Source organism: Ilyonectria robusta (assembly GCF_021365365.1).
Source record: "Ilyonectria robusta strain PMI_751 chromosome Unknown BGZ61scaffold_5, whole genome shotgun sequence".
NCBI lineage: Eukaryota > Fungi > Ascomycota > Sordariomycetes > Hypocreales > Nectriaceae > Ilyonectria > Ilyonectria robusta.
In genome coordinates, this window is record NW_025764439.1 from 655,710 (window position 1) to 683,568 (window position 27,859).

The 27,859-nt window shown below is 54.8% G+C and overlaps 9 protein-coding genes across 9 annotated transcripts; 4 read left to right on the forward strand and 5 right to left on the reverse strand.

The window, feature by feature from the left end:
- Positions 1-122: 122 nt before the first annotated feature.
- On the forward strand, positions 123-754 carry BGZ61DRAFT_475017 (uncharacterized protein; the record flags this gene model as incomplete). The annotated part of the gene is made up of 2 exons (XM_046248632.1): positions 123-606; positions 747-754. 2 exons carry the CDS (start codon positions 123-125, stop codon positions 752-754), a joined length of 492 nt encoding a protein of 163 aa, XP_046107421.1.
- Positions 755-2,503: 1,749 nt separating this feature from the next.
- BGZ61DRAFT_345900 (FAD dependent oxidoreductase) lies at positions 2,504-3,990 on the forward strand (the record flags this gene model as incomplete). The annotated part of the gene is made up of 3 exons (XM_046239833.1): positions 2,504-3,296; positions 3,372-3,615; positions 3,723-3,990. 3 exons carry the CDS (start codon positions 2,504-2,506, stop codon positions 3,988-3,990), a joined length of 1,305 nt encoding a protein of 434 aa, XP_046107422.1.
- A 717-nt stretch (positions 3,991-4,707) lies between these two features.
- Positions 4,708-5,415, reverse strand: BGZ61DRAFT_181127 (uncharacterized protein). The gene has a single exon (XM_046237689.1). The coding sequence runs from the start codon at positions 5,350-5,352 to the stop codon at positions 4,891-4,893; it is 462 nt and encodes a 153-aa protein (XP_046107423.1). The 5' UTR covers positions 5,353-5,415; the 3' UTR covers positions 4,708-4,890.
- Positions 5,416-6,273: 858 nt separating this feature from the next.
- Positions 6,274-7,721, reverse strand: BGZ61DRAFT_515481 (uncharacterized protein; the record flags this gene model as incomplete). The annotated part of the gene is made up of 2 exons (XM_046252244.1): positions 7,073-7,721; positions 6,274-6,866 (listed from the first exon to the last, which is right to left on the reverse strand). The coding sequence occupies exons 1-2, from the start codon at positions 7,341-7,343 to the stop codon at positions 6,274-6,276; spliced, it is 864 nt and encodes a 287-aa protein (XP_046107424.1). The 5' UTR covers positions 7,344-7,721.
- A 3,054-nt stretch (positions 7,722-10,775) lies between these two features.
- BGZ61DRAFT_446307 (uncharacterized protein) lies at positions 10,776-14,401 on the reverse strand. The gene has a single exon (XM_046245196.1). It carries the CDS (start codon positions 14,057-14,059, stop codon positions 10,886-10,888), a length of 3,174 nt encoding a protein of 1,057 aa, XP_046107425.1. The 5' UTR covers positions 14,060-14,401; the 3' UTR covers positions 10,776-10,885.
- Positions 14,402-15,183: 782 nt separating this feature from the next.
- On the reverse strand, positions 15,184-16,793 carry BGZ61DRAFT_345622 (Sodium:dicarboxylate symporter; the record flags this gene model as incomplete). Its single annotated transcript, XM_046239807.1, has 4 exons — positions 15,184-15,580; positions 15,635-16,085; positions 16,146-16,472; positions 16,532-16,793. The coding sequence occupies 4 exons, from the start codon at positions 16,791-16,793 to the stop codon at positions 15,184-15,186; spliced, it is 1,437 nt and encodes a 478-aa protein (XP_046107426.1).
- Positions 16,794-16,888: 95 nt separating this feature from the next.
- Positions 16,889-17,468, reverse strand: BGZ61DRAFT_446312 (uncharacterized protein). The gene has a single exon (XM_046245197.1). It carries the CDS (start codon positions 17,450-17,452, stop codon positions 16,967-16,969), a length of 486 nt encoding a protein of 161 aa, XP_046107427.1. The 5' UTR covers positions 17,453-17,468; the 3' UTR covers positions 16,889-16,966.
- A 3,739-nt stretch (positions 17,469-21,207) lies between these two features.
- Positions 21,208-23,735, forward strand: BGZ61DRAFT_446313 (heterokaryon incompatibility protein-domain-containing protein). Its single transcript, XM_046245198.1, has one exon. The coding sequence runs from the start codon at positions 21,349-21,351 to the stop codon at positions 23,236-23,238; it is 1,890 nt and encodes a 629-aa protein (XP_046107428.1). The 5' UTR covers positions 21,208-21,348; the 3' UTR covers positions 23,239-23,735.
- A 7-nt stretch (positions 23,736-23,742) lies between these two features.
- BGZ61DRAFT_446314 (E1-E2 ATPase-domain-containing protein) lies at positions 23,743-27,778 on the forward strand. Its single transcript, XM_046245199.1, has one exon. The coding sequence runs from the start codon at positions 24,236-24,238 to the stop codon at positions 27,587-27,589; it is 3,354 nt and encodes a 1,117-aa protein (XP_046107429.1). The 5' UTR covers positions 23,743-24,235; the 3' UTR covers positions 27,590-27,778.
- Positions 27,779-27,859: the final 81 nt, after the last annotated feature.

The following is a 27,859-nucleotide window of genomic DNA, read 5'->3' on the forward strand; positions in this document are numbered from 1 at the left end:
CCTGTCAGGCAAAATCTCTTCCCTCCATCTTGCCTTGTGGGATCACCCCTAGGACAAGGATCATGGTTTAGAATTGGCATCCATGGAGATCAAAGAGAACGGACCACTCGGGGTAGGGTAACATGGGGAGGCTAAGCACGGTCTGCACAAAGGGTGACGAGAGAGACTGGTCATGTCTATGTCATGAGGCGGAGGAATTCAGGGGCATTAACCGGTCTGATTGGGCACCGACTTTGTGTGAGGCCCATGGTCAAGGATCCAAGATGGAGCCTCAAACCAGGCTTTGCGATCCGATCTTAATGGTCAATCTACTCTTCTCCACACACACAGGCGCCGAAATCGTACTCGGACCTCGTCCAGACGAGCGCTGCACTCTCCGCCCCAACCCTAAGTGGCGCACGTGGCTCCTCAACGGTGCGGGCCTAGAGCAGGATGGGCCAGGGAGTTACAAGGATCGGAGTGAGGTCTTCGTGAGACGAGATGAGGAGACAGAGGAGGCAACGACGGAAAGAGAAGAGGAGAGAGGAGAGGAGAGGAGGAGAGAGGAAAAGAGAGGAGAGGAGAGGAGAGGGGAGAGGAACAGGGGACAGGGCGGTGTACTACGCAGTATGTAAGGTACCTAGTAGGTAGTCTTGTCCTTGTCATGTCTCGAGGGGGACAACGGGAAGGACCCGGGCTGTGTCATGGGCCAGGGTGAAGGAGAGCGCTGTCGAGTAATTGATCACTGCTACGTATGACGGTAATAGGCAGATAGTTGCCGAAGGGAGAGAAGAGTCAACAGCATCCATCCATTTTGCTTGGCATCGTACCGTAACTGTACCCATGACTGTGTCCATGGGATAACTGACCCAGTAACTGTGGTACCAAGAAAGTGTACCCACGGAAGGTTCCATGTCATGTATGACCCGGAGAGTAGATCTCGTGGGGATCCCAACTGGCCGACCCCGCTAATGCGTGGCGCTTGTGGATATGGTCCCAAAGGGCAAAAGCACTGCTGCATGTCAGGGACTGACTGGGCCGTGCTGGAATGTACGTAGCACGTAACTTAGTGCAGTGGCCCCTAGGTACCTATGGACCGGGCGTGTGTCGTTCAAAAAAAAAAAAAAAAAACCATCATGTATTACAAACACAACGCACCGCGGCACGGAACAGCGCAGCAACACAGCCCATCCGTAGCGATTGGAGCTTGTTGGCTCCTGGGCTTCAGCGGTGCGGAGCGCTGATGTAGTTTCCCACGACATTACTCATGTCCACGGCACTAATTACCGGCGAGGCGAGGCGGGAAGGGAAGAACTTGATGCCCAGGCAAACACTTGCGGGTGGCACGGGGCAACTAGAAGCCTTCCGGCGTCCGGCGTCCATCCGCCGCCACGAAGAGACACCAACCATCCCGAGAGCGGCAAACCGAAATGGAGCGAGGCGGAACCTTACAGGTTAGTAAGCTGGGATGTTTTGCTTTTCCTAATGATTGGAGGGGGGGCGTTGGAAGAGGAGAGCTGGAGGCAGGGAGAGATGGGAGAATGGGGGAGATGGGAGATGGGGGGGAGGGGCCGGCGACGGAAGAGTGAGAGAAGAACCAAAGAGGCGAGGGGAGCTTCTCTTCTCTCTCCTCTCACCTAGCCCGTTTACCCATTTGCACGTCGCACCGAGTCATGCTGGGCCACTCCAACTTGCAACGCGGTATGACCGTACGACATGGCATCCATGGTACACGGCAGCCTCGTGTCCCCCTTCCGCCTCATGTCCACCCCCCCGGCGCCCAACAACAGGCCGGACCCCTAGGAGGTTTGGGCCCTTGGTCAGGTTTTGTTCCTTTTTTGCCCCTGTACCCGTTGGATTGAGACAAGATGCCTGGTGGGACACGCCAATCTTGCCGGTTTGCTTGGTCCTCTGGCTTTTGAGATGTGCGTAGCTCATCAAGCGGCAAAGCATCGAGCGTGTCAAGCGTGGTCCCGTCGAGAGCTTGGACCGGCCGGCCGGGGAGGCCCCGTCCTTGGGCACTACCTACGTACGTAGTAGAGGCATCTTATGCCAGATGATCCTGGGGGACCGCCCTGGGAAATCCCCTGGGGGGCTCTTGGGCTCCACGATGTGGCTGGCGTCGTCCCGGCTCCTGGGATTCTCGCAACTGGGGTGGAGGGGGGCCAAGAATAGCTCGTGGGTTCGGGTGCGTGCCTTGCCTTACCTTGCCTTACCTTGCGGCGCCCTGCCTCTCGCCTACTTGCCGGCCAGCCTCTGCTTGGTCGCTGGCTGCTGGCCGCTTGGTGTCTCCCCGACCGCTACTCGTGTCTACTCTCCTAAGCTCCTAAGCTCCGAATCCCGGGCCGGGAAGTGGCTCGGGGGGGGGGGTGCGAGAAAGTGGAAGCTTAAAATAATATAAAGCTGCCGCCGCGCGCGCCTTGGCTGCTCACGACAGCGCGGACGAGCTTTCCATCTACTCGCAAAGGGGCTCTCACATCTTATGCGCCGCGAATTGGCCGACCAGACTTCTTTGATACCTATCATGGCTTCCCATTCTTCCTCTGTCCTCATCATTGGGGCTGGCAACTTCGGTGCCGCTACGGCCCTCTCCCTCATGAAGAAGGGCAACGTCAAGGTGACCCTTGTCGATACAGCGGCCTACCCGAACCCCAGAGCCGCCTCTCATGACATCAACAAGATCGTCCGGGATGACTACCCGGACAGGCTCTACATGCGCATGCTGGCCAAGGCCATGCCTCTCTGGCGGCAGGACGAACTCTACAAGACGTGGTATCACGAGGTGGGCATGCTGCGGGCCGACTCGACGTCGTTTGGTGAGGAGAGCATCGCCTCGTACCGCGACATGGGCGTCGCCAACGACTCGGAGCTGCTGCCCGTGGACGAGGTGCGGCGGCGCTGGAACGGCGCCCTAGCCACGGCCGACTTCAAGGGGGTGGACCACATCCTGTACAACCCCAGTGTGGGCTTCGCCAGGGCCGACTTGGCGCTTGGCGCGGTGGTGCAGGCGGCAGTTGACCTGGGCGCCGAGTATGTCGTGGGCGAGGTCAGCACGCTGGAGTTTGGCGACGAGGGCCAGTGTACGGGCGTCAAGCTGCTGAGCGGCGCGACGTTGAGCGCCGACAAGGTGCTGTTGGCCGCGGGCGCCCGGACGGCGTCGCTTCTGGCCCAGAGCGCCCCGGACAGGGTGCAGCTCCACGCCGGCAACAGGCTGTTGGCTACGGGCGCCGTCAGCTTCCACGCAAAGCTGCACGGGGCGCAGAAGGACAAGTTTGCTTCGATTCCTGTGCTGAAGAACTGCTTGCCGCAGGTCAAAGGTGGGTTTCCCCCCCCCTTCTCTGGTATCACTGTCGCACAGAGATGGCTGGCTGACACATCTTTTTGTCTTACAGGCGAGGGCATGTCAATGCTCGATGACGGCACCATCAAATTCAACTGCGACCTCTGCTTCACCAACTACCAAATCTTCCCGCCCACGGGCGAGGCCATGTCCGTTGTGCCGGACCAGTCCATGTACAACACGTGGACCGGCCCGCGATTCCTCAAGTTCTTCGAGGACCGGGCGCGGCGGACGCTCAATGGCTTGTACGGCAAGGAGGTCGAGAAGATCAAGATCGAGGCCTACCGGATGTGCTGGTATGATATTTCCCGATTGGCGGCGGTTGGGAAGCGAACAACGAAACATCCCCCTTTCGCTTTCCCGCGCATCGAACGAGCAACGTTAACTGACCGGTGTGACACAGGGACGCATCTACGCCGACACATGACTTCCTCATCTCACCGCACCCGCACGCCAACGGCCTGTACCTGGCGACGGGCGGCTCGTTCCACGGATGGAAGTTCTTGCCCGTCATCGGCGACTACGTCGTGGACATGATGCAGGGCACCCTGGGCAGCGACTATGCGGACCGGTGGGCCTGGGACAGGAAGGGCGGCGATGGGCAGTCGGCGAATCCCACGTACCAGATTGTCGGGGACCTGCAGGACTGGACCCGGGGATGGGCCAACTAGGCGGCGGCGCGGCTGCGCGACTGCTTTCGTTTTCGTTTTCTTTGAGACCCCAGCGCACGACGACGAAAAGGGAAAAAAAAAAAAAAGTGAAGCGACGGCGACGAGATGAGACGGGACGGGACTGCATGGACAAGGAAGCATGGATAAGGAAGCATGGCATGGAAGCAGCCACGGTGACAAGACCGGGACTACCTAACTCACTTGACGGACAGTGGGTGGCGCGGAATGGAAATGTGCCATGGCGTTGGTGTTAGCGACGGCGCTGGCGCTGGCGCTGGCGTTGTCGCTGGCGGCAGTGCAGTGCAGTATACGTGCAGTGCAGCGCAGCGCAGTTGCTTGGTACAGGGCTGGGCTTGGGCTGGACTGGACTGGGCTGGGCTGGGTTGGACAGGGCAATGCGGAGAGAGAGGCAGGCAAGGGAGGAAACGGGGCGCGATGGCATCGTAGACGGACGCAGTCGACGGACAAGGGCGGCCGGCTCATCTGACGATGCGCGCGGCGATGCGCAACCATGTGCGACGCACCAATTCGCATCGCATCCCGTCAAATCACGTCGCCGCCGAACCGGATTCCCTCATCAAGGACCGCCCGCACTCGCCTCCGGCTGCACCTCCGTCCCCCGCCTCCGTCCCGCCGTCCAACCACCGGCCGTTGCGACGATCTGGGAAACTATTAGAGAGGAGTTGTGTCTCCTTTTTTTGGGGCTTACAAGGCTGGGATAAGGCCGCATGACGGAGTTCTTCTATTTTATTTTCTTATTGTATTCATCTAATGTCTTTTTATCCTCTGCTCCCCCTTCCCTCATTGCTTTTTTCCAGCTCCGTGTCTTGTGAGAGTGAGCGTGTACTACCTACTTCCTTGGTTTTACTTAGTCGTTTGGGGGTTGCTTTTTTGCCCCTCCTATGACATCTCGCATACTATCGCGGACCCCTGCACCGCCCATGCACGCCCCCTGTTCATCTGGGCTGCGTCTGACCTTTTGCTTCTTGCCTCGTTCTTTTTCTTTTCTTTTTTCTTTTGCTGAGTCGAAATTGCCACTGCTTGGACTGCGAACAGGGGTGATCTCTTACGAGATGCGGAGGACCGTGTGACGTTGCGCCGGCCTATTGCCATGTTCCATCTTGCTTGTATACTTGCTTTTTTATTTATTAATTTATTTATTTTTTGGCTCTTTGATTGGGTTTGACATGCTCGCTTGTCAGCATTATCCCAAGCAAAGAAATATCGAGTGTCGCGCAGGATTACCGGAAGAGGCATGGGGTTCATAATGGGGAAATGAAGGGAATCGAGACGGGCCGTAGCGAAAAAGGCAATAGAGTCGTCGTTACAGACATATACACGTACGCGCACATGCACGCGCATCTTACCTGCGAGACAACCGGGATAGGTTACTCAAACACCCCCGATCTCGACCCATCTATTCCGTACCTTGTTCATGTATCTGACATCTCACATCGCTACGCGAGTGCTAGCAGAAGTATTAACCCGCCCCTCCATCTCGCACATCTAGACCCTCGGCAGGGCGTCTGACCGAAAGGGAAAGAAAAAAAAAAAAGACAGCCAGAAAAAAGAATTGCCGGTTTGCTACACTTGTTAATGCTACGTAGCCCTTGTGCCGAGTTGTGACAAGCCTGGGAGAAAAGATAATGAGGAGAGAGGCGACGCGAGAGAGCTATCGGCGTGTCGCCACGGCACATGTCATGATCCATCGTGCCATTCCATATGAAATCAACATGTTTATGACGACGCCATGCGTCAGCGCTCCAACTCCCGGCAGCGGACGGTGAGAGAAGGGGCAGTTGTCTCGTCCTCGCTCCGTGAAGGCCACGGCCCACGATGGACGATTCGTCTTGTTTCGGTCGTGGTGCTCCGGATCCGCCTCACTCGGCCGCTGCAAATGCAATGCGCGGTGCCAAGGATCCTGGGCGGCCCGTCAGTCACGGGGGGTCGAGATGACGTCCAGGCCCTGGCGGTGCGCTTAGGCTTGCAGACCGGCGGCCGGTAGTTGCTGTGCGGCACGCATATGTAGGCGCATTGCATGCTCGTACGTCTGCGGTTCCGTGGTTCCTCGGCCGGTTTGGGAGTCTGTTGCACCGCTGGGCGACGGGGCTTGCATGCCAGCATCTCAGTCAGTACATATCTAATCTCAGCGGCTCGGCTGGGGGGAGGGTCTCATCTGCAATCTGCAGCGTATGCAGCAGTGCAGCAACAACAGCGCAGTGGCCTGGAAGTGGCCTCTGCTCGCGTTGGTCTTTGCTTGATTCGATGCTACTGCGCATCGTCTCATCGTCGCATCGTCTCATCGCAGGGATCTTCACCCACAACGCACGGGCTGAAGAAACGCCCTTCCCTCATGTTAGTTCCGTGGCCGATTTCCACATTCCACACACTCTTCCCTTCCCCCCCCCCCGGTCTCGTCGACGCCTTACCGCCTGCTACGTAGCAACCGCCCAAGTGCCTGGCACCTGTCGCTCGTATCAATCGTCCACACTCCAGGTAGTTTCCCTCTTGGGCCGTTGCAGACCGCCGCAGGGTTCCCGGGCCAGATTTCATGTCCCTGTAGTCTGGTAGCGTGGCTTGCCTCTGCCTGCGGATAGTCGAGTGGATACAGATTCCTAGATTCTTAGATTCTTGTGGGCTCCGCGTGAGATAGACCCTCCCCTCCAGCTGGGATGTCGCAGATCTCGCATCCTCAAGCAAGGGGCCAACGCTCAGACACTTGTGCTCTCTGCCCTTCCTGTTTTGGGAGTGCCATACATCTATCTCCGCCTCCGGGAGGCCCACTCCGGACCGAGGCCGCACGGGAGAGAGATCTGGGCAAGTCATCGGCGTGACAGCAGACCATGGGGCGTTGGGCGTTGGGCACATGGGAGGATCTGGAACCATGGGGTCAAGTAATACGGCTATCACCGGGCACTACGCGCGGGGGGGCACGGGATGTAAAACGGCGGTAAAGTTGCGTCGAGATGTGTCGAGTTGTGTCCAAAGAGCGTCATGTTGGATAGGTACGTTAGACGTCCCTTGCTCTGCTCCCCCGAGTCCCCCCGGCTTCCCGCTGTGCTTTGATATGCCGCTGTCTGACTCGAGCGTGGCTGGTGGCGCACGTGGACATGGATGCAGCCAACCATGCGTCTCTGGGGCAAGACATCTCCATACCGGTCTGGCGGAGGAGCACCCCTGTCGTCCCAATTACGTAGGTCGGTGGCTGTAGAAGAAGGCATCCCTCCCGCATAGCTGCCGTTCGTTGGTGCGGTGCTTCGACGGCCACTGCCGAGGGAGTTGCTGCTGGACGACGCCATGACGGTCAGATGGGACGCGATACCTTGCTTGGCGTTGAGGCTTCCTTCTGTCATGCCGCTTCGTCTGAAGTCTAGCCTGCCAGGTGTCAGTCAGCCTGTCTCTCATTGTCTCGTGAGTTGTGCCTCCCCCAATGTCTCTCTCTCCATGTCTCTCTTCGTGTCTCTGTCCCCCACACATCTTGCCCAATCTTGCGTGCATCTAGTCCCGGGTCTCGGATATCTAGTTTCGGGCCTTCCGTCTCCCGTCTCATTGTCTCTCGGTCTCGGTCCTAGCATTGCCATCCCTGTCCTTGCTGGTATCACGACGGCCCAACATTTCAACCACCAAAAGCGACGCCCAAGCGGCACGGCTGTAGGTACATACGAAGTAGTAGGCGGTTCAGTGTCTCGGGTGGACTCCCCGAAACCCCCCTGGTCGTCTCCACAGCCCTCATCTCAGTTCCACAACCGCTCAGTTGGGATTGTTTGATGGGAGATGGCGTCCTCGACTGCCCCACGGATGGAACGCCCGCGAGGCGTCTTCGTGCACTACGTACGCATATGTATCTACATGGATACAGGGCAAGGGACATGAGTTGCAGTGGAGAATGCTGCACAGTAGTTCCAATTTGGTGGGAATGCGACCCAGGTGGCCGGCGAAGGGGTCGAAAATCGAAAGGTTGAGAAAAAGCAATGCTTGTTACTCCGTAGCCATCAGCAGATTGGCCTCGACGGATCTGCGAGATTGTGTGGGGGCTTTGCACCTGAAACGACCGCCTCACCGCCCAGAACGGATCAATATCAACAAAAACAATGCTGAATTGGTGACAGCTCAGTAAATCGCTTCCAGATCAGCTGCATCAACTCCATGTCGGGACCGCCTCACTCACAGCCGCAACAGTCATGGGTAATGCGAAATGCCATGTCAATATTGGGTATTTAGACAATTTCAGGCCGTCAGCCATGAATTCTACGTAGTGCGTAGTCACTCGCCACCCTACTAGCTTATAGACTAGTTGTTTGACTGAGTTCCGCGCAATCGGCCCTCGTAACGCCGACCCGTCTCCCCCGGAGACTACTGTGTCTATCGGTCAAAGAGGAAGGGTATGTATGTACTTCCCTTACCGCCCGAGACATCCATCATGTGACGGTTATCCCTCTTGCTTCATATCGGCCCCCTAGCCGCTCCGTCTGGACAAGGGCGGATTTACTTTGTCGATCGAGGCGGCAGCCATAGAGCAAATCACGTCCATCGAATTTCCACAACTACCAGTGCTGACCCGACAAGACTTTAGCGGCGTCATGCAGTGGCGCCTTTCGTGGGGGGACTCGTAACTGACTGGTTCGTGAGCAGGCCTCCAGTCCATTCGCCTTTGCTGACTACCCCCCAGCCGTTATATGTTTGCTTTTTTCTTCTCGATCAGCTCGATGAGCTCATTTCCGTGGGATACTTCACGTGGACAGACACCGCCCAGCACGAACCGCTTGGATCATCCACTAACGCCTCAAATTAATGCTTTGGCGCAGATGACATATCGTAACCTTGGGTGTTATTTGCTGGGGTCCCGAGAGTCGGTCAGACGATGGCATCCACAACCCAGCTATCAATCTCCACCCACATAGCTTCATCACTTGCCCCGTATCCATCGCCGCCATCCTTGCATAGTCGGTATTCGGGCTCAAATCGCTGTCACCGCCACACTAATCGCTCTAGACCTCCTCTACGAAGTACAAACCTTGGCATTGGGTAGGTTTTTACTAACTCACCCATGACACTCAGCTGCAAGGTCTGTGTGTTAGTTAGTTAGCTTGCCAGCCCCTGGTTGGCTCAGGAGGCCCGCGCTTTCCGACAGTAATGAGATGGTAACACTGCCCAACCTTGCCGTGTTTGGGCCGTAATCAGATCGGCTGCGGTAAGGGAGAGGAGTGCTGATTGAGAGAGTGGTGAGACTTGAAGAGGAGAGACGCGATGGAAAGACGAAGTGATATCGTAATTGTGTCTCTGAAATCGTAGTTGCCTTGAAACAAGAATGCGTCCGTGTTCAAACTAGTCTTAAGCGTCAACCATTCCCTTGGGTCCGCTACTGCGAAGTGAAAGGGAAGAATCGCAGTGGGGCTACGCCCTGCGACCATCGGGTTTAGGGTAGACGATGTTGAGAGGAAGTTATAACGAAAGGAAGGCGTTGTTGACTATTTCACAGGATAGGCGTTCGAGTCGGCGTCTTGTTGGTCGTAGGAAGTCTCTTGGGTTGAGCGATGGCCGTATTCACGTTCTTTGCCTTTGCTGATTCGATGCCTGTGGATTGTAAACCGAGTTTCGTGTCATCTACTGGTGCTACGACCAGATCCTGAGCACCACCAGTCGTTCGACTCTACGGCGGTGGAAGAAGAGGACAGCTCCAGTTTAGCGAAGGATGAAACATGATAGAATAAGACAAAGACAGAGAGACCATGCTGTCACTAGCCCCCTAATAGCTCTGCCGGACAACGTGAGAACTATGTACCGCAGCATCACTGGCGAAGATACTGTGATAGCTTCCCCGCTCCACGCTGGTCACCGTGGTTGCGGACGATCTGGCTCCTTTGGCCCCGGACCTACTGGAAGACGCGATACAATCCTTCTCTACCATACTAGAGCAATCCTTTACAAGCAGAATCCCCTTCCACCTCTCTTTGAACCTGTCCCGGCGTCCAGAAGCTGACGGAAAGATCGCTGCGGCATTTCCTGCCGAGTCAAGGCGGAGGTATTGACGGCCTCCTTCTCCGCTCGCTGGAATCCAAAAGCACCTTCATGCTCGGAGTCTTCTACAGTCCAGCGAGAGTGATGGTTTCGAGATATGAGACCTGGTGTTCGCGCGCTGGCTGCTGGCCGACTCCGTTACTGGCGGGAGAGGCCACGGAGGCCGTTGAGGCCCAACACGAAGCCGCCCCTGGAAGCAATTAACCAAATTCTCTCCCGGTACCATCTCCTCGCAACGCATTGAATGACCACGACACCGATTCCAACACGGTAAAACAACAGCTACGAACTCGACGCAGCACCGACGATACGGTCGAACGAGGTTCCATCATCGACGAGGCGGCGACGATCTACGAGAACAGGCGACCGAGCAGAACATCCCTCGACGTCGGGTACCAACCCATCTCCGTGCCAGAATCTATTCACCACTGCGACCGATGGGAAGCCTATATTCAATACTCCATGATCTCATCATTACTAGGCGCCCGTCTACTCTCGACCGTATCCTGGCGCCTCGTCCCCACAGGACTGTCGGATCCCAACACGCTGGCCGGTAAACAGTCAGCATCACCCAACACAGACGCACACACAACTCCATACTGGTAGGACCCTCGACGACAAGAGGAACATCAAGATGCGACCGAAATGGCTGCCACCGGCTGGCACACGATTGTCGTGCCATAGCAGTGGACTCAAACTCCCGCAAACACGAGGCAACCAGGGAAGCGACCCACGGTGTCACATCTCGAAGACTGTTGGCAAATAGGTAAACAACATGACTTTTGACTATATTCATACGCTTCAAGCTACTCTAGTTCATATATATACCAGACTCAAATTTTGGCGAGATTCATAACACGTTATATACTCATGCAATTTAGTAAACCTCGAGGACGTATCGGCCCTCCTCCTTGAGCTTCTCAATCTCCTTCCGCGGGTCGACCTTCTTGCCGGCGGCCTTGGCTTCGGCAGCGATAGCCTCCTCGAGAACCTTGGTCACGTCAGGCACTGGCCACGTGGGACCACAGAGGTAGAAGCTGCCCTCGTCCTTGATGTAGGCCTTGGCGATCTCCTTCAAAGTCTGGCGCATCCTGTCCTGGATGTAGATCTTCTGAGGCTGGTCACGAGAGAAGGCAGAGCCGATGAGAGTGACAACGCCGGCGGCCAGGTAGGCTTCCCACTCCTCACCGTAGAGGTACTCCTCACGCTGGTGACGAGAACCAAGGTACAGGAGAATGGAGCCAATCTCCTTGCCCTGGGCCTTCTGCATAGCACGGTACTGGACGAAGGCGCGGAAAGGAGCGAGACCAGTTCCGAGGCCGGCCATGATGAGAGGCGCGGTGTCCTTGGTGGGAAGCTTCATGACTGAAGGCTTCACGGAGGCGGTGACCTTGGCACCAACCGGCAGACGGCTGAGGTAGCGGGTGGCTTGACCGTATCGGGTGCGTCCACGGGGGTCGACCCAGTCGACAACGACAATCATGAGAGAGACGGACGTGGGGGTCACGGCCTGAGCAGAAGCGATGGAGTACTCGCGACGCTTCAGGGGGCTGACAATCTTGACCAGATCGTGGAAGCTGGGGTGAGCAGACTTGAACTCCTCCAGGATATCGACGTAGGTGAGAGTATCAATCTCAGAGCGGGTCTTGAAGTCTTCGGCACCAGTCTGGCCACCCAGAGCCTCAATCTTGCCCTTCTCAGTCTCATCGGTGGCGAACTCAGCCAGGGCCTCGTAGAACCGCTTAGGAGGCTTACCCAGAATATCGATATTCTGGATCAAAGCCTGGTAAACGGTACGGACCTCCAGCGCATCGGGGTCCTCGCGCGAAGGAACGGGCACAAGATCGGCAGGGTTGAGACCGTAGAACTTGATGAACTGGTTGACCTCCTCCTCATCGTTCTCAGCGTGGATACCCAGAGCCTCACCAATCTTGTAGGTGAGACCGGAGTCACCGAGGTCGAACTCAATGTGGAAGATGTTGCGGTCGTAGTCACCAGGGGTGAGACGACGGTTCTCCTTGACAGTGACGGTGGCGGTCTTGACCGACAGGTCTGGTCGTAGAGTAGACTTGGCACCGTAGGCTTCCTTGAAGGCAAGGGCCTTGGCAGCAATCTGCCAGTCCTGAAGCTCGAGAGTCTCCTCGACCTCCTCCTTCTGGTGGGAGACGAAGCTGTTGCCCTTGATGGTGACGGGGAGGTTGGGGTCGGCGTAATCAGCTTCAACCTCAGCCCAGGCAGCAGGGATCTCATATTGGCGAAGGCAGACGGCGAGAGCCTCCAGAGCTGCCCCGAGAGTAGGAGTCTTGCCCTCGGTGACCAACTGTCCGAGATCCTGGGGAGAAATCGTAGGATTGGCAGTGTTGAAGAAGGCCAACTCAAGCAGAAGCTTGGAGGTGAGAGGATCCTTTTCGTATGAAGGCAAGTTGGAGATGTCCAAGATGAAGAGCTCGGCAGCCTTCTCCTGGATAGCCTTTCGGAAGGCAACGGGGAGTCTCTTCTCCACATCCTCGTCCTTGAAGTTGGGGAGTTTGACAATGATCTTTCCACCATTTACCAGGCTCTTGACCACATCCACCTCCTTGAGAATCCTCTCGTCTCCAACGACGACGGTGTCGGCCTCGTCAATGTCGTAAGGAGCCTCGAGAGCCTTCTTGGAAGCTCGGACATCGCTTCGGACGATACCGCCCTGGGTAAGGTTGTCAAAAGTCTCGTTGACGTAGACATTGGAGGTGGACTCCTTGGCGAGCAGGTTGCCAAGAGCGCTGGCGGAGTTGAGGGCAGCCGAGTCGTCAAGATCCCAGAAGGTATACTGCTCGGCTTGGATGAGAGACGGCAGCGTCTTGACGTCACCGTCGTTGCCAAAGATCTTGTGGAGGGTGCCAACAAGACCTTGGGGAGTCAAGGACTGGGCGGGAGTGTACTTGATATCGAGGACATCAGGTTCCTGGTCGAACTTGCCGGAGAAGGCGATGGAAGTGAGAACATCGCTGTAGAGAGCAGACTGGGTAGCCTCATCCTCGACAGCAAGGTCGTCCTTAACCTGGCCTAAGACGGCAATGGTGCGGGCAGAAGCAGGGATAGCCTTCAAGAAAGCCTCCTCGATGAAGGGTCGGTAAATTCGGACGTTGATAACGCCAACCTTGGCACCATCGGCGGCAAGTTTGGTGAGAACCTCCTTAGTGACCTGGGTCTCAACGCTTCCGAAGGCAACGAGGACGACATCGGGGGTCTCGTGGCCATGGTACTCGAAGGGTTGGTAGATAGTTCCGAGCTCATCGTTGAAGGCCTTCAGCAACTCGACGACCTTGCCAGCGGTGTCAAGGCGAGTGTTCAGCTTGGCGACCTCGGAAGCGAGCTTCGTGTACAAGTCGGCAATACCAGTCTCGCTCAGGGCATCGACAACTCGGAGAGTCTCCCTGGCGGTACGAACGCCATCGTATATGTGGAGGGTGGGCAGGAGAGAAGCCAGGAGGGTGGCGAAGAGAGACATGTGCTGGGCCTCATAGGTGGATGCGCTGGCAACCAAGCCGAGGCCGAGGTCCTCCACAAGTCGGAGGGCAGTGTCATAGTTTGAGACGAGGCCCTTGCTGTCGGAGTAGTCAACAGCGGCGACATGGGCGACGAACGGGCTGGAAACGCCATAGAGGAGGGAAAGCTGGTCCAGAGTTCCGCGGAGCTGCTGCAGGCTGCCAGAGGGAGCAACCAGAGACTGGGGGATATGGCGTTTGGTGACATCAAAGTCCGGAGAGAAGATGTATCCGAGGGCAAGGGCGCCGGCTCCTACTCTCGTCTGTGAGGGCAGCACGGTGGTGGCATATCCGTGGATGTTCTTCTCCTCCTTGGCAGCCCAGTCCTTGAGGGCAATGTCGAGGTCGAAAGTCTCAGGGGAGTAAGAGAAGATCTTGTCGGAGAGCTTGTAGGCGACCTGCTGGACGAGGAGTTGGGCGGTAACGTAGGTCGGCCCAGAGATGGACGCAAGAGGGACGAGCTGGCCAAAGGGCAGGCTCGACGACAACTTGGTCGAGGATGACTCCTGTTCCTTCTGAGACATGTTGGCGGCTGTGATGTGATCGACTCGCAAGTGAGGGGAGTTTTTTGAGGGGAAATGAAAGAGAATGGTCCGGTGGATCACGTTCGACTCCGAAAGCGAACCCAAATACCGGTAGTCGTCTCAAGGTCGAAGGCAATGCCGACTTGAACCCAGTCGAACTCGAGCGAGGTGAGATATCGACAAGCGAGCTGTTTCTAGCAGGAACAACTAGAAGAGCAATCAAGGGAGGGGAAAAGCGAGGATGAAAGAGGAGAAACGAGAGAGCCCATCCACATGGCGACTTACCGGCGAGGGATTTGTAAAGGTTCCATTGAGCCATGGTTTTTTCTCACTCGTCTTGTGCTGCGCTTGCAAATTGTTGATGCCGAGACAGAATCACGCAATAGGCTATTCCGGTTTCGGACGCGCAGTCGATGTCGCGACCCTGGGGACGCCGAGGGGCCGATGACGCCCACTTTTCCGCCACGCTTGGAAGGCTGTGAGACCTTCTCCGAGTGCCGGGCCGTCGGCGGCCATCAGCTTCCGGTTGCCGATGGGAGCGTGGCCAATCAGGAGCCGCAAATGTCACGATCCCTAAATTCAGGGAATTGCCATTCTAGGAAAGTCGCCCAATCTCTTTTTCAACGACATGACTGAACCTGACGCCCGAGAAATCGACGGAGCGTAATTGTGGTCGAGAGGTCCTATTCCAATCAAGGGGGAGAGGCATTCGATGTTTTCGCGCCATTCCCAAGCTCTTCATTAGACTCTTGTTCTCGCCTGTGGTTGCGTCACGTGATGCGATTGGCTTTCGGCATGTCCGCATTGGAGCGTCGGCGATGACTCGGTATCGTCTATTGGAGTCAGAAAACCCATTGGTCTCCAATTTCCCCGCACATAAATGGCTCTCCTATTGAATTAAGCATCACGGATTCACGGCCATCTGAATACACAGAATCCGGAGGGTGAAGAAGGATTTTGCCATGACTTCTTGTCTTCCCGTATTCACGGATACTTAGCACCCATAGCAACAGAGTCAATCTTGTGTGAATCGAGACTCAAATAGCTCTCAATTATTTACGCTCAAACGCCATGCTATCTAGTATTCACAGTACCGATACCTGAACAAGGATACAATATCTCCCTTACACCTTGTTGGAATTGTCGAACTGGGTACCGGAGTTCTGCTGATCCAATTCCTGCTGCTTGGCCTCCTGCTCCTGCACCTCCGGCGGGTCTTCAATCTTGGTCTGCTTGTAAATGACCATGGCAGCGAATAGATCTCCAGAAACGTTGACGGCAGTGCGGAATCGGTCAAGGAACCAGTCGATTGCAACAATGACGGCGTACATTTCAGTGAGTTCCACATTGACAGACCGAGCGATCATGATGATGAGCACAAGGGACGCCGACGGGATGGGGCTCACCCCGATGGAGGCCAGAGTAGCCAGCAGCGCAACAATGATATAATCCACGACACTAAGCGTTATACCCTGGGTAGCGGCCAGGAACACGACAGCGGCAGGAATATAAATGGCAGTTCTATAAAAGTCAGAATTTTATTTCAAGAGTCTTGTCTCTGGAGCGGTCACATACCCGTCCATGTTAACCAGACAGCCGAGTGGACAGGCGAACTTGTAAATAGTCGACGGGATACCCCGATCCCTTACGCATCGAATCGTCACCGAAAGGGTGGCAGCAGAAGAAGCAGAACCCCATGCAGTGACCCAAGCCGGTGAGCACTTCATCCAGAAGGGATACGGATTCATCTTAGTAAAGGTATAGAAAATGATGGGTATAACGATGAAAAGATGAATGAACATGGTCGAGAGTGTCGCGCCGATCAACAACCCTAAGTTCATGCCAATCTCGCCGATGTCCAACTTCATGATATTGGACAGAATCAAAGAGAACACACCAATAGGGGCGATCTGGATGAGAAACGTAATGATCTTGGTGATCAACCTCTCTATCTCTTCGGTGACGCGGACGATGGGCGATTCAGGGCTCTCAATGAGATAACCGACGATGATGGCGACGATGATGACTGTAAGATAGACTGTTAGAATTGCTTCAATCGGTAGCGTTATCATGTTGTTGCACATACCACCAAGAAGTTGGTCATTAGCCAAAGCATAGACGACGTTGCTCGGGATAAAAGACTGGAACATCTCTAGGACGACAGTGTAGATTTCTCGTTCCGAGGTATCGGGAAGCGAATCGTCCGCTGTGTTGAGCTCAAGTTGGTCCGGGCTAACGGTGGAGTAGAGTTTGGACCACACCAGACCCGTCATAAGGCAGCTGAGGGTGATGGAAATCAGGGTAGTGATAAAATAGTATCCTATCGTCCACTTGGCTAGCGAACTGCCGCCGTTGGACATGACTCGCAGTCGTTGCACGGCTAGGAGCATGGAACAAACAATCAGGGGGAGAACTGGTCGTATGTGAGCAAATCATGCTTATTCCGTCCGAGTTTTACCAGTTGGCACCTACCGACAGCCTTGAGGGCACGCAGCCAGAGGTCACCAGGGATGGAGAGGATGACTCGAGCCGCCGGGGGCACCTCATCAACTTGAGTTGACACGGTCAGACCAATGGCAATGGCGAGTAGAGCAGCCAGGATAATCTGTAGGGCTGAACCTGGCTCCTTGACGGAGTGCCACCATGGCTTCTTGATCTTGTGTTCCTCAGTGGTAAAAGCGTCAACAGCATCTTGGCCAGAGTGGGTGCGCACAGTCTCAGGATTCTGCGGCATCTGAGCATGCTGCGTTGCCACAGGCTCGATCTTGATCTCCTTGGAGTCCATCGTATGGGAGACAGAGGAACAAGGAGCGAACCAACAATGGGCGGCTGGATGTTTCCGAATGTTATACGAAAGTCGAGGAAAGGATGAGCAACCTAGGACTACACTGAGGAGCACGACACGACTTAAATATTCAGTTTGCCCTTCTGCCAAGCCAACAATCTCCATAGCTGAGTGGCATCGGGCGAGAGACAGACGCTCAGCAATCCATGGCAGTCGCACGGGTGATGTGCCAAGAGAGGATCAGATGCCACAAGGGGGCAACAGCGTGACACGATGACGGAAAGATCCAAAGCCAACGGTGAAGAAGGGAAACGTAACAGGATGGCCCGCAGGATGCCAAGAAGACAGAGCTCAGGTGCAGTGGCGATGGGTCGCTGCTCACTGCGAGAGGAGGGATTCACTGCGAGTCTCAACGTTGGCTCGCTCGCTCGGGGAGCGGGATAGACGCAACTTGCTTGGCAATGTGGAGAGCAGCATGGATACACTTGTATTTGCCCAGAGAGGGTATATTGCCAAGAAGACACACCCGCCAAGAGACTGTTCCCCAGTAAGAAGCCATGACCAACGTCGCGTTGAGATGGGGGTTTAGGCACAGACAGGGCCAGCATCCTCGTTATCGTGTCTAGTGCTGCAACGGTATTCGTACTGTGGGTGCTTCCAAGAGATAAAGCACAGCGCCGAGCCTCAAGCGCGTCTTGTCGTTGCGCAGATCCATGTTCGCCATGGTGTTTTGCGCATTCCTGTGTTTCTGCGGTTCTGCCGTTGTATGGAGGGTTTCGACCACTGCCGTCATGAGAGAGACCGGCTAGACAGATACAGATATCGCGCCGCGCCACCGAGTCAGTGGTGGCGGAGTGCATCTCGTGATTGGCCGGCTTCAGGGCCGTGGTGGTGTTTAGTATTCAAACAGCCGGCAATGATTCTCGCACCTTAACTTGGCACCTTATTTTGACCGCCCAGTTGGAAGCGCGCAATGCTCGCCAGTACACAGTCCATACTACGTAGTAGCTGAGAGGACCTGAGATAGCACGGGATTGCCGAACAGCAGCTTTGCAAAATGATACGCTCCATCGGCCCGTTCCCGCGCTCAATTGGGTCGGTTTGTGGCTCGACTAGAGACCACAGCCAGGGGCAAGTTGTCGGCACATACGAAAATGCAGAAGCGAGCGTCACATTTGGAGTCCAAATATCTGAGCGGTGGCCGCATAGCCGCGAGCTGTCTCCGGGAGCCCATCGCCTCTGAGGTGTCCATAAAAACGAGGGAATTACCGGAACGTTGTCTTCCAGCCTATATTGCTCCACCAGTCCACGAGCTTTAGCCGCATTGTGGACAGAAACCAGGCCGATCGTCTCCTGGGCGAACCCTCCTAGAAAACGACCCATTCGTCTAGATGGCGACATGGCCATTGCGTCTTCAACAGGCGACGCTTGCTCCGCTTGGCCCTTGAAATTGCCGAGCCTCGATATTTCAATTACGTTAATATATCCACCTGTTTCCACCGAGTAGAGAAGCTTCAAACGAGACCCCGTGTCGAGGCGTGGGCTCCCCAGTCGACCCCGACTTTGGTAATGCTCCCCCTCAAGGGTTGTGTATCTTGTACATTTCTCATCTCTTGCTCTTATCGCCCGAGGAATTGCAACATGGCAACCCTTACAAGATGCCCAGCAACGAGGCCATGATAAGCAGCTTTATAACGAATCTCGTTGCTGACCCGGTCGTCTTGGCTGAAGCAATGGTTGGCATGAACCTTTCCATATTAGGCATGTGGGAAAGCCTTGGAAAAGTCTTGGAAAAGTCTTGGAAAAGTCTTGGAAAAGTCTTGGAAGCGGCGTCGAAGCCCTCAATGGAGCAAGGATTTTCTCGAGTCGCGCTTCGTTCACGCGATCAAGCTACTGCCATGGTAGTCCGGTTTTAACCGCTGATTCCCTGTCGTCTCTTACACCTCTTTCCCCTTGCGCCCCTCCCCCAGACGTGAGCCAAGTGATATTATGCAATTGTTTTATTCCCCGGAACACGAGTTTGTCCTTCCCCAGAGTGCTTGGCTGGTTGATACGTAATGAAATGAGTTCCCCGTCTCCGCTTTTGTGGGCAGACCCTAGAGCCTAGGCTTTTCGAGGGTTGCTGTCTATCCCGGGGCTTGTCTGAGCGCTCCGTTGTGTTCATTGCCACAACCCATGTGCATGATTCAAATACACTATGGGTGTTTGATTTCTCCACCTAATGGAAGATATGGGTACCTCACCTGTTGTTAACTCGCGTGGTGACTCTGAGGAACGCCACAACAGCAGCGGAGCGCCTGATCGTCCCCGCTCGCAGAAGCTGGCGGTCTCACTTATTGTCAGATGACACCTCGTCAGTTGCGCGAATATTCGCCAGAGTCTGCCGGTCTCGGCAGTTGGACAGGTAGTAGGATATCTGCTCTTTGTAGAGAATCGAAATTTATCAATGATTATACTAGCTTGATCGCGGCGCTGCTGCGGCATCTTACTGGTTAGCATTTCTATCACTTCGGTACGCGACACCTCAGCCCCCCGCATGCGGAGAAAATCACCACGTTTGTTTTGGAGAACTGCATCCCTGTCAGCGATTTCCTCGCGATGGGCGTCGAATTCCCAACCAGAAAACCTTTTCTGAGCCAGAATGTGATGAGGAGGGTGGCTACACGATAAAGGTATGTATCTTGGCGTATTGTTCTATCTAAATCTATTGCTGAGAGCAAAGTGTCTAAAGAAGGACGAAAATTGTTAGACAAGGGGCCCTGATCTCAATTTTATTTCCATCAAACTCCACCTAGGATATATCTTGAGTTGGGCGTCGAGGAATTATAATCTTCAATTGAAGGCCTCATACGTTGTCTTCGATACGAATTAGGCAGTGGCCGATGGGCTTGGCCTTGTTGGATGAATCGCACCACCGAGATGGCCTCGCTCCCGATGGAGGGAAAGGATGACAGCTTTACCCCTCCTTCATTTGAGGGATAGAGTACTGTTCGCAATTCCGTAGGAAAGTATCAATCGCACATTGTGCTCTTCATCCTCACTTCTCTCCTCTAATTTTCCACACCTACATCGTAACATATTCGCGGATAAGTGGCAATGATATCATAATTAATATTCTAGAATATATGGAGGAATGTTCTTTATATTCTACTAGTCATGTCATGATGGCGATATGGACATGGACGTTGTACACTGCCTATGGACAGCAGAGTCAGAGGCGGAAAGGTTGAGCTGAAGGTTCGAGATAGTGACTATATGTCCTCGCGCCGGGTGCGGTGCTAAGTGTGTGTGCCAATTGTTCACAGCTGCCATAGCGCTTTGATCTATCTCATAGTACCGAGTAAGGCCAGAGAAAATGATGCTCGAGAGATCCCTAAACCGGAAGCTGCATCCGAAATTCTTTGGCACTCGTGTCTATTGCAGTTAACGATCGCTCTATCCCGAGAGATAGGAAGAGGGGTTATCAGATACACCAAATTCGACGGTACCAACTAGGACTGCCCAATTTAGTTCGATGAGACGAGAGTGAGAGTCCATGCCGCTATGTTACCCAGAGAGAACTCGGTGTGGGATAGGGATCTCCCTTCCAACGAGGCGGCCGAGCCTTCACCGAAGGTACCGTCGTCCCTGACAGAACACTAGTCAACTGGCAATTAACTCACTCTGGGTACGAATTCCTGCAAACGCCTTAATCAAAAAACAACAATGATCTGGCGCCCAAGTCCATATGCTATCAATTCAAAGGAGCCGGCCTCCATGTGGTCTATTGCTCTTCCCTCGAACCGTAGGTGCAGCCTCTAGAAAGGAATTGGACATCGTCCATGCAGCAAGCGCCCTAAATACCCACTCTCTGATCCATGATTGGATTTCAACACACCGTGGCGGCCGCTCTCAGAAGCAAGAATCTTGGCCTCGTCCACAATAGCGCATACTTAATTGGGCCACTTGTCCATAATATTTCGATTTAATTTACCAATATTAGGGCCCTGACTCAAGTTGGTGACCTAAACTTAGACTTATGGACGGCCCTGTTTTGAGGTACTGGGGGCGGTTACTGATACGCGATTTTGAGGCCTTCGACCATGCCATAGCGGACGCAAAGTGGCGCCGAGATGCTCAACTAACATCCTATAGGCTCTTTTGGTGCTCACGAAATTAGCCCGCTTCCAATCATTTCCAACAGCCTCAAGTATACATAGCCGCGTGATAAAGCTGCATGTCCTGCGAATAGACGACGGCTATTACAGCCCCATCAACGTGGACATGCGTGCCCGATGGAACGAAAGCCCGATGGCAGGTTGATTCAAGCCTAATAATGCGCATTTGGGATGTTAGCTCACCTCAGTCCGTCTCGTCGCATATTTCTTCATCCAACTTGACCTTGCACAATGATTCCTCCCACTATTGACCTGGCCATCAACTGATTACTTTGAACCAAGTTCATTCACGACGCATCGCTAGCGCATCTGGATAATTGACCTCGATCATAACCAGCGCCCAAATCATGGAGCATTCATCACTATACAAATACGCGCCACTCAAGGGACCGAGAAACATTCGCATTTTGCGCCTCACCGGAGGAAATTCCAGGATCTTGTTTGCGGAACTGATCGAAACAAGCCTCGATAGCCATCTACCATATGAGGCCATATCCTACACCTGGGGCAACCCCGACAAGTCCCATTCTCTGGCCATACAAGGCGGTAGCACCATAAATATCACCGAATCGCTCTACAATGTCTTGGTGGCCATCCGTCATTCCAAAATAGAGGATGGCGCTCGTAACCTCTGGGTCGATGGCGTTTGCATCAATCAGGACAGCGAAACCGAGCGGAGCCAGCAAGTTCAGCTAATGGCTGAAGTATATCAGTTGGCAAATCGTGTTATCACGTATGTTGGAAAGAATACTCTCGACATCACACCAGGCATCGATCTAGCCAACAAGCTAATTTCTTGTTTCAACGAACGTCGCAAGAGTGTCGATTCTGTCCCAGTCCCGGCCGCCTACGCTAAGCACAACGTTCCCGATGAATCAGATCCTGCCTGGGCCGCGTTGCGAGATTTCCTCGACAGGTCCTGGTACACCCGGATATGGATCATCCAGGAGTCGCTTCAGAACCCAAACATGGTCATGATGTGTGGGGATGCGGAGATAAGCTGGGAAACCTTTACACTTCTGAACTCGATGATGCAGCAAGGCAAGTTCAACCAGTATGCTGCAATCCAACCTCGGTCTGAAAGACGGGTCGGAGCGATGGGTCTCATGGCGTGGATGCAAGGTGAATATCGGAAGCGGCCAATGTTTCTTTTGGAGCTTCTCGCAGCTTCCCGCGACCTTAGTTGCTCCGACCCTAGAGATCGTGTGTTTGCGCTCTCATCCCTTTGTCGGGATGCCAAGATCACCCCGGACTACAGCAAGTCTAAAGTTGAGATATATACCGAAACCGCACGGCACTTGCTATCTTTCAGTGGCATAATGACGCTCAGTTACGCAGGAATCAGGAGAACATCGGGAATGCCGTCCTGGGTCCCGGATTGGAGTGTGCCGTTGTACGAGGTCCCCGTTTTTCAATGTCGACCATTCAATGCCTCGAGCTGTCTGAAGCCGATAATTTCGCTGGATACGTCGACCCCAGGAATCCTGCGTGTCTCGGGCAAAATACATGACGAGATAGTCCACGTGACGGATACACTGCGGAGGGTCTTCGTAACAGCAAGAATGGGGCGATATTCCTGGATTCGCGACCAGTACCTGCGACTCACTTCTTCCGGGTGCGCCTATCCTGGAGGCCAGACATACTGTGAGGCCATCTGGCGAACACTCATCTCGGACTTGAATCAAAAGCGGCGTTTCTGCAAGGGCAATGCCCCAGCTTCACTAGGGAGTGACTTTGAAGAATACGTGCGGCCGGTGAAGAAGTGGGCCAGATGGGAGGCCCTACAAGAGCTGTTGAGGTACCATCCCGACCGTAAACCGAAGCCACCCGACATCGACCCTGTGGTAATCGAGGCTTGGAGGAGGGATCTGTGCCTTGATACGAGCCATTCCGACGATGACGATGGCAGAGAGAACATATTCAGCGCACTTCACCGACATCAAAACGCCAATCAACAGCAACGAGGCAACAACTACCGCGATGCTATCCTCTCCGCCGGGAACCTCTGCCGCAAGCTCTTTACAACGAAGAGCGGTTACATAGGCATGGGTGTAGCAGAGATCGAGGTTGGCGACACAGTTGCGTTCTTCTCTGGTGCAACAGTGCCGTTCGTGCTTCGGTGGCAGAATGGATCTTCTGCATATGAACTTGTCTCAGACTGCTACGTCCATGGGGCGATGAACGGGGAGGCATGGCGGGGCGGTAGGGGCAATACCAGGATCATCACATTAGTGTAGTGTATAGGTAGAAACAGATATTACGTTGTTCTATAGTTTCTGTTCTTAGACCATAGGCGTCATTACAGTGTGGTGGTGGTTAATGACTACCTAACTGAGAAGCAACCCATCGAGCCACTAAGTCTGCGTGGCGAAACCTTCACGGTGCTCCAAGTGATGATTAGAACGAAAAAAGGAAATGCACTGCCACCCACCACCGTGCGATTCTCAAATGTCCCGGATGCTTTGTCACGAGAAATGACGTTAAAAACGCTTGGCCTCAACTGAAGCTGAGAAATCCTAGTCAAGGCACAATTGTCGCGATCATTTAGTGGTGGTGGGCGCCGCACAAAGGCCGCGGACGCTGACCCGATTTTAGTGGAGATCGGCGACCAGCCTGCAGATTTAGCGGTGCCGGGCTCCTCTATCTCCACTCTTGAGGCTTCACCTTTCAGTGCTCCCTGAGACTCTTCTACCACTGTGACTTTCTATCTATCAGCTGAACGTAACTATACCGCCCTGGGCGACGAAGCTTACAGAACGCTCCCCTCCATGCTGATGCTGTCCGGCATGTATCAGGTGGCTTATTGTGAGTGTTCTGCTGTTTTCCCGTTACTTTAGGTAAGCAGCCTCATCTTTTAGCTCAACAAGCCCGATTGGCCAACCGCTTGGCACTAGCCAACCACCATCACACACCCTTGCGTGCGAGATTTGTGCGGATTTTGGGCGGCATGACCCAAGTACTAAAATGGCCACTCCCGACTCGAGAAAATAATAATTCATCATTCTCTTGCACTCTCTGTCTCTGTGCTTTATTCCAGCCCATTCTTGCAGTGAGCCCTTCTTCTCACTTCAAAAAAAAAGCTCTCGGTCCTGGGACAAGGAGCTACGCATTTATCTGTTGCCCTTTTCAACAGTGACTTACAGCGTATACTTCCTTCATTCCCTTCACCTCACCCATCACGGCTTCCTCACCTCCCTTCACCCCAACCCCCTTCCTCTCCGAGGAGCCTCAATCATGGCATCAACCAACATCGTCACAACGTCCTACCTGCTGGGTAACCTTCACTGCCCATCCTGCGTGGCCCTGATCCGCTCACTCCTGCACGACACGTACGGTGAGGATGTGCTCTGGGTTTCACCAAACCTCGTCACCTCCGTCGTGACGGTCGAGCACAGAGATGACTCTGTTGCTTCTGTGCGGAGCATGGAGAAGACTCTGCAAGATGCCGGTTTTGACATCTACGGAGTTCACACCACCGCCGACACCACAGATCTAGCACGCAGCTCACAAGTCGAACTGGGTGAGAGCAGTCGGGCCATGGACCAGTCTAGTGGCCATTTCAACTCTTGGTTTCGCAGTCTGTGGTTGAAGCAATCTCCTTCGGTTATGGAGTCAGCCAGGTCGGCCCACCTCGAGAACTGCGAAGAATGTCGACGTGAAGCAGCAAAAGGCGACGTCCCAGGACAAGACGCCGGCAAAGGACAACTAGTTAAAGTCACAACTGCAAACTCCGAGTACTCCGAGGCAGACAACATGTCATACCCCCTCCAACAAATCGTCGTGGAAACAGAACGCCCATCTTCGTCGTGGCGGGTCACGCTCTCCGTCGGCGGCATGACCTGTGCTGTCTGCGTCAACACCATCAGCGATGAACTCAAGAAAAACCCTTGGATCTCCAACGTTGCTGTGAACCTCGTCATGAACAGTGCCACGGTCGAATATACTGACGAAAGTCGAACCCAAGACATTGTCGACGCTATCGAAGACTTGGGGTACGATGCCACAATTGACCAGGTCACCAATCTTGATGAGCAACGGCCGTCGGCAGATGGACGGGATATTGAGATCAAGGTTGACGGCATCTTCTGCTCCCGATGTCCTGAGCGGATCAGCATGACTCTGAAGAGCCTCGGCCCCAACCGACTCGAGATTCTCCAGGAGCCTTCCCCCACGAACCCAATTCTCAAACTCCACTACACACCCGACACACCAAACTTCACCATCCGGCACATCTTGCGAGCCATTGAGGCTGCTGACACGTCCCTCCGTACTTCGATTTACCATCCTCCAACCCTCGAGGAACGATCCAGAGCCATCAGAGAAAAGCAACACCGTTCGCTTTTGATGCGCGAGATTCTAACCATCATCGTCGCCATTCCTACCTTTATCCTCGGTATAGTCTATATGAGCCTACTGCCTGATTCGAATCATGGAAAGATGTATCTCATGGAGCCCTGGGCCTCGGGTCTCACCCGCCTCGATATTGCCCTATTCATACTTGCCACTCCCGTCTACTTCCTAGCCGCCGACGTGTTCCACGTCCGAGCAATCAAGGAGGTGCGAACCATATGGCGCTCGGGGAGTCGGATCCCTGTAATTCAACGATTCTATCGATTCGGTAGCATGAACATGCTGGTCTCGCTGGGCACGAGCATTGCCTACTTCTCCTCCATTGCGCAGATGATTGTGGCCGCTGTCTCCAACCGAAAACACCACGGCTCAGGGGCGGAATTTTATTTCGACTCGGTCGTCTTCTTGACACTATTCCTGCTGGCAGGAAGATTGATTGAGGGGTATAGCAAGTCCAAGACCGGCGATGCAGTGGAGTTGCTGGGAAAGCTACGGCCAACCACTGCCCTCCTTCTCGAGAAGGACAAGACCGGGGCTCAGGCGACGACGACGATACCGATCGACCAGCTGGATGCTGGCGATGTGATACGGGTGCCCCATGGCGCATCCCCTGCTGCGGATGGTATCATCGTTACCGGCGAGACGACCTTCGACGAGTCGAGTCTCACCGGCGAGTCCCGACCCATCAAGAAGTCGGAAGGCGATCAGGTGTTTGCAGGTACTGTTAACAAGGCGTCGGCCATTACTGTGCGCGTTACTGGAACCTCAGGTCGATCGATGCTAGACCAGATTGTCCAGGTAGTTCGGGAGGGCCAAACGAAGCGCGCTCCCATCGAGCAGATTGCGGACGTCCTAACAACCTACTTCGTCCCCGTCATTACACTCATCGCCATCACCACCTGGGTCGTCTGGATGGCTCTCGGCTATTCGAACATGATTTCAGACAGGGAAGGAGACTCGGCAGGCGGTTGGGTTGCCTTCGCTTTCCAGTTTGCCGTTGCAGTGTTCGTCGTCGCATGCCCATGTGGCCTCGCACTCGCAGCTCCGACGGCCATTTTCGTTGGCGGCGGCATCGCGGCCAAGCACGGTATCCTTGCCAAGGGAGGTGGCGAGGCCTTTGAGAAGGCGAGCAAGATTGATTGCGTCGTGTTTGATAAGACGGGTACCATCACTGAGGGCGGAGAGCCGCAGATTACCGATGCTGCCATCTTCCCGAATAGCGAACAGGCTACCGAGGACGAACGTCGCACGCTCATGTCGGTTCTCAAGGCGGTTGAGGAGAACAGCAGCCATCCTATCGCCACTGCCATTGTCGCATTTTGCGGCGCCGATACTCGCGCGGCCGAGGTTGCGGGACTGGAGGAATTGCCCGGAAAGGGGATGAAGGCGACTTACACGGACAATGCAAACGAGGTTTCTGAGATGCTCGTGGGCAACGAACTCCTGATGCGTGATGCTTCGGTCAGTCTCTCGCCTCGTGTCTCTTCTCTCCTCGAGACTTGGAAATCAGAAGCCAAGTCCATTGCTCTAGTGGCAACGAAGTCATCCACCGACGACTCGTGGACACTCGTCGCTGCGCTCTCCATCTCGGATCCGATCCGCCGCGAGGCCAGCTCCGTGATCAAGGCCCTCATCTCCCGCGGAACCCAAGTCTGGATGCTCTCTGGCGACAACGCAACGACGGCCCGCGCCGTGGCGCAGCTCGTCGGCATCCCAGCCGACAACGTCCTCGCCGAGGTGCTCCCCTCGGACAAGGCAGCGCAGATCACGTCGCTCCAGGCATCGCTTCACGCAAGGGGCTCAACTTCACGACGGGCCACGGTGGCGATGGTCGGCGACGGCATCAATGACGCGCCCGCCTTGGCCACGGCCGATGTAGGCATCGCCATCGGTTCCGGCAGCGACGTTGCCATCAGCAGCGCGGCGTTTGTGCTGGCTACGTCTCGGCTGGGTGCGGTGGTCACGCTGCTGGACCTCAGCCACGCCGTGTTCCGCCGCATCCGAGCCAACTTTGCCTGGGCTGTCATCTACAACCTGCTCGCGGTGCCGGTCGCCGCGGGGTGCCTGTACCCGATTACGACGTCAGAGGGCAAACATGTGCGGCTGGATCCCGTGTGGGCGGCGTTGGCGATGGCCTTGTCGAGCATCAGCGTGGTGTTGAGCAGCCTAAGTCTGCGGACGAGGGTGCCGGGACTTGGGTTCAGGTACAACAAGGGTGCGCATGGGGCGGAGGAGTGATACTATCTGATGTGGCTTTGTGTCTCTGTCTACGGAGGACCGGCGTCAAGGTGTTGTTTGTTTGCTTGCTTGTTGGCTTGTGCAAAGGGACCCTGGTTGTTGGGTTGGCCTGAACGAATTAGGAAGATAATTACTCGATACGAATACTGAGCATTCACTAATACCAGTCTGATCAATCACACATGTCAACCCGAGATCCTTGTCCCAGCCATACATTCATCTCGCCAATGAGCCTTCCAAAGCTCTACCCGCTGCCTCAGCCGCAGTCCC

Bases quoted from the DNA above. Each gene is read 5' to 3' on its own strand.
- BGZ61DRAFT_181127 (XM_046237689.1), bottom strand. From the start codon at position 5,352: ATGCGCGTGCATGTGCGCGTACGTGTATATGTCTGTAACGACGACTCT.
- BGZ61DRAFT_446307 (XM_046245196.1), bottom strand. From the start codon at position 14,059: ATGTCTCAGAAGGAACAGGAGTCATCCTCGACCAAGTTGTCGTCGAGC.
- BGZ61DRAFT_446312 (XM_046245197.1), bottom strand. From the start codon at position 17,452: ATGCTGGCCCTGTCTGTGCCTAAACCCCCATCTCAACGCGACGTTGGT.
- BGZ61DRAFT_446313 (XM_046245198.1), top strand. From the start codon at position 21,349: ATGGAGCATTCATCACTATACAAATACGCGCCACTCAAGGGACCGAGA.
- BGZ61DRAFT_446314 (XM_046245199.1), top strand. From the start codon at position 24,236: ATGGCATCAACCAACATCGTCACAACGTCCTACCTGCTGGGTAACCTT.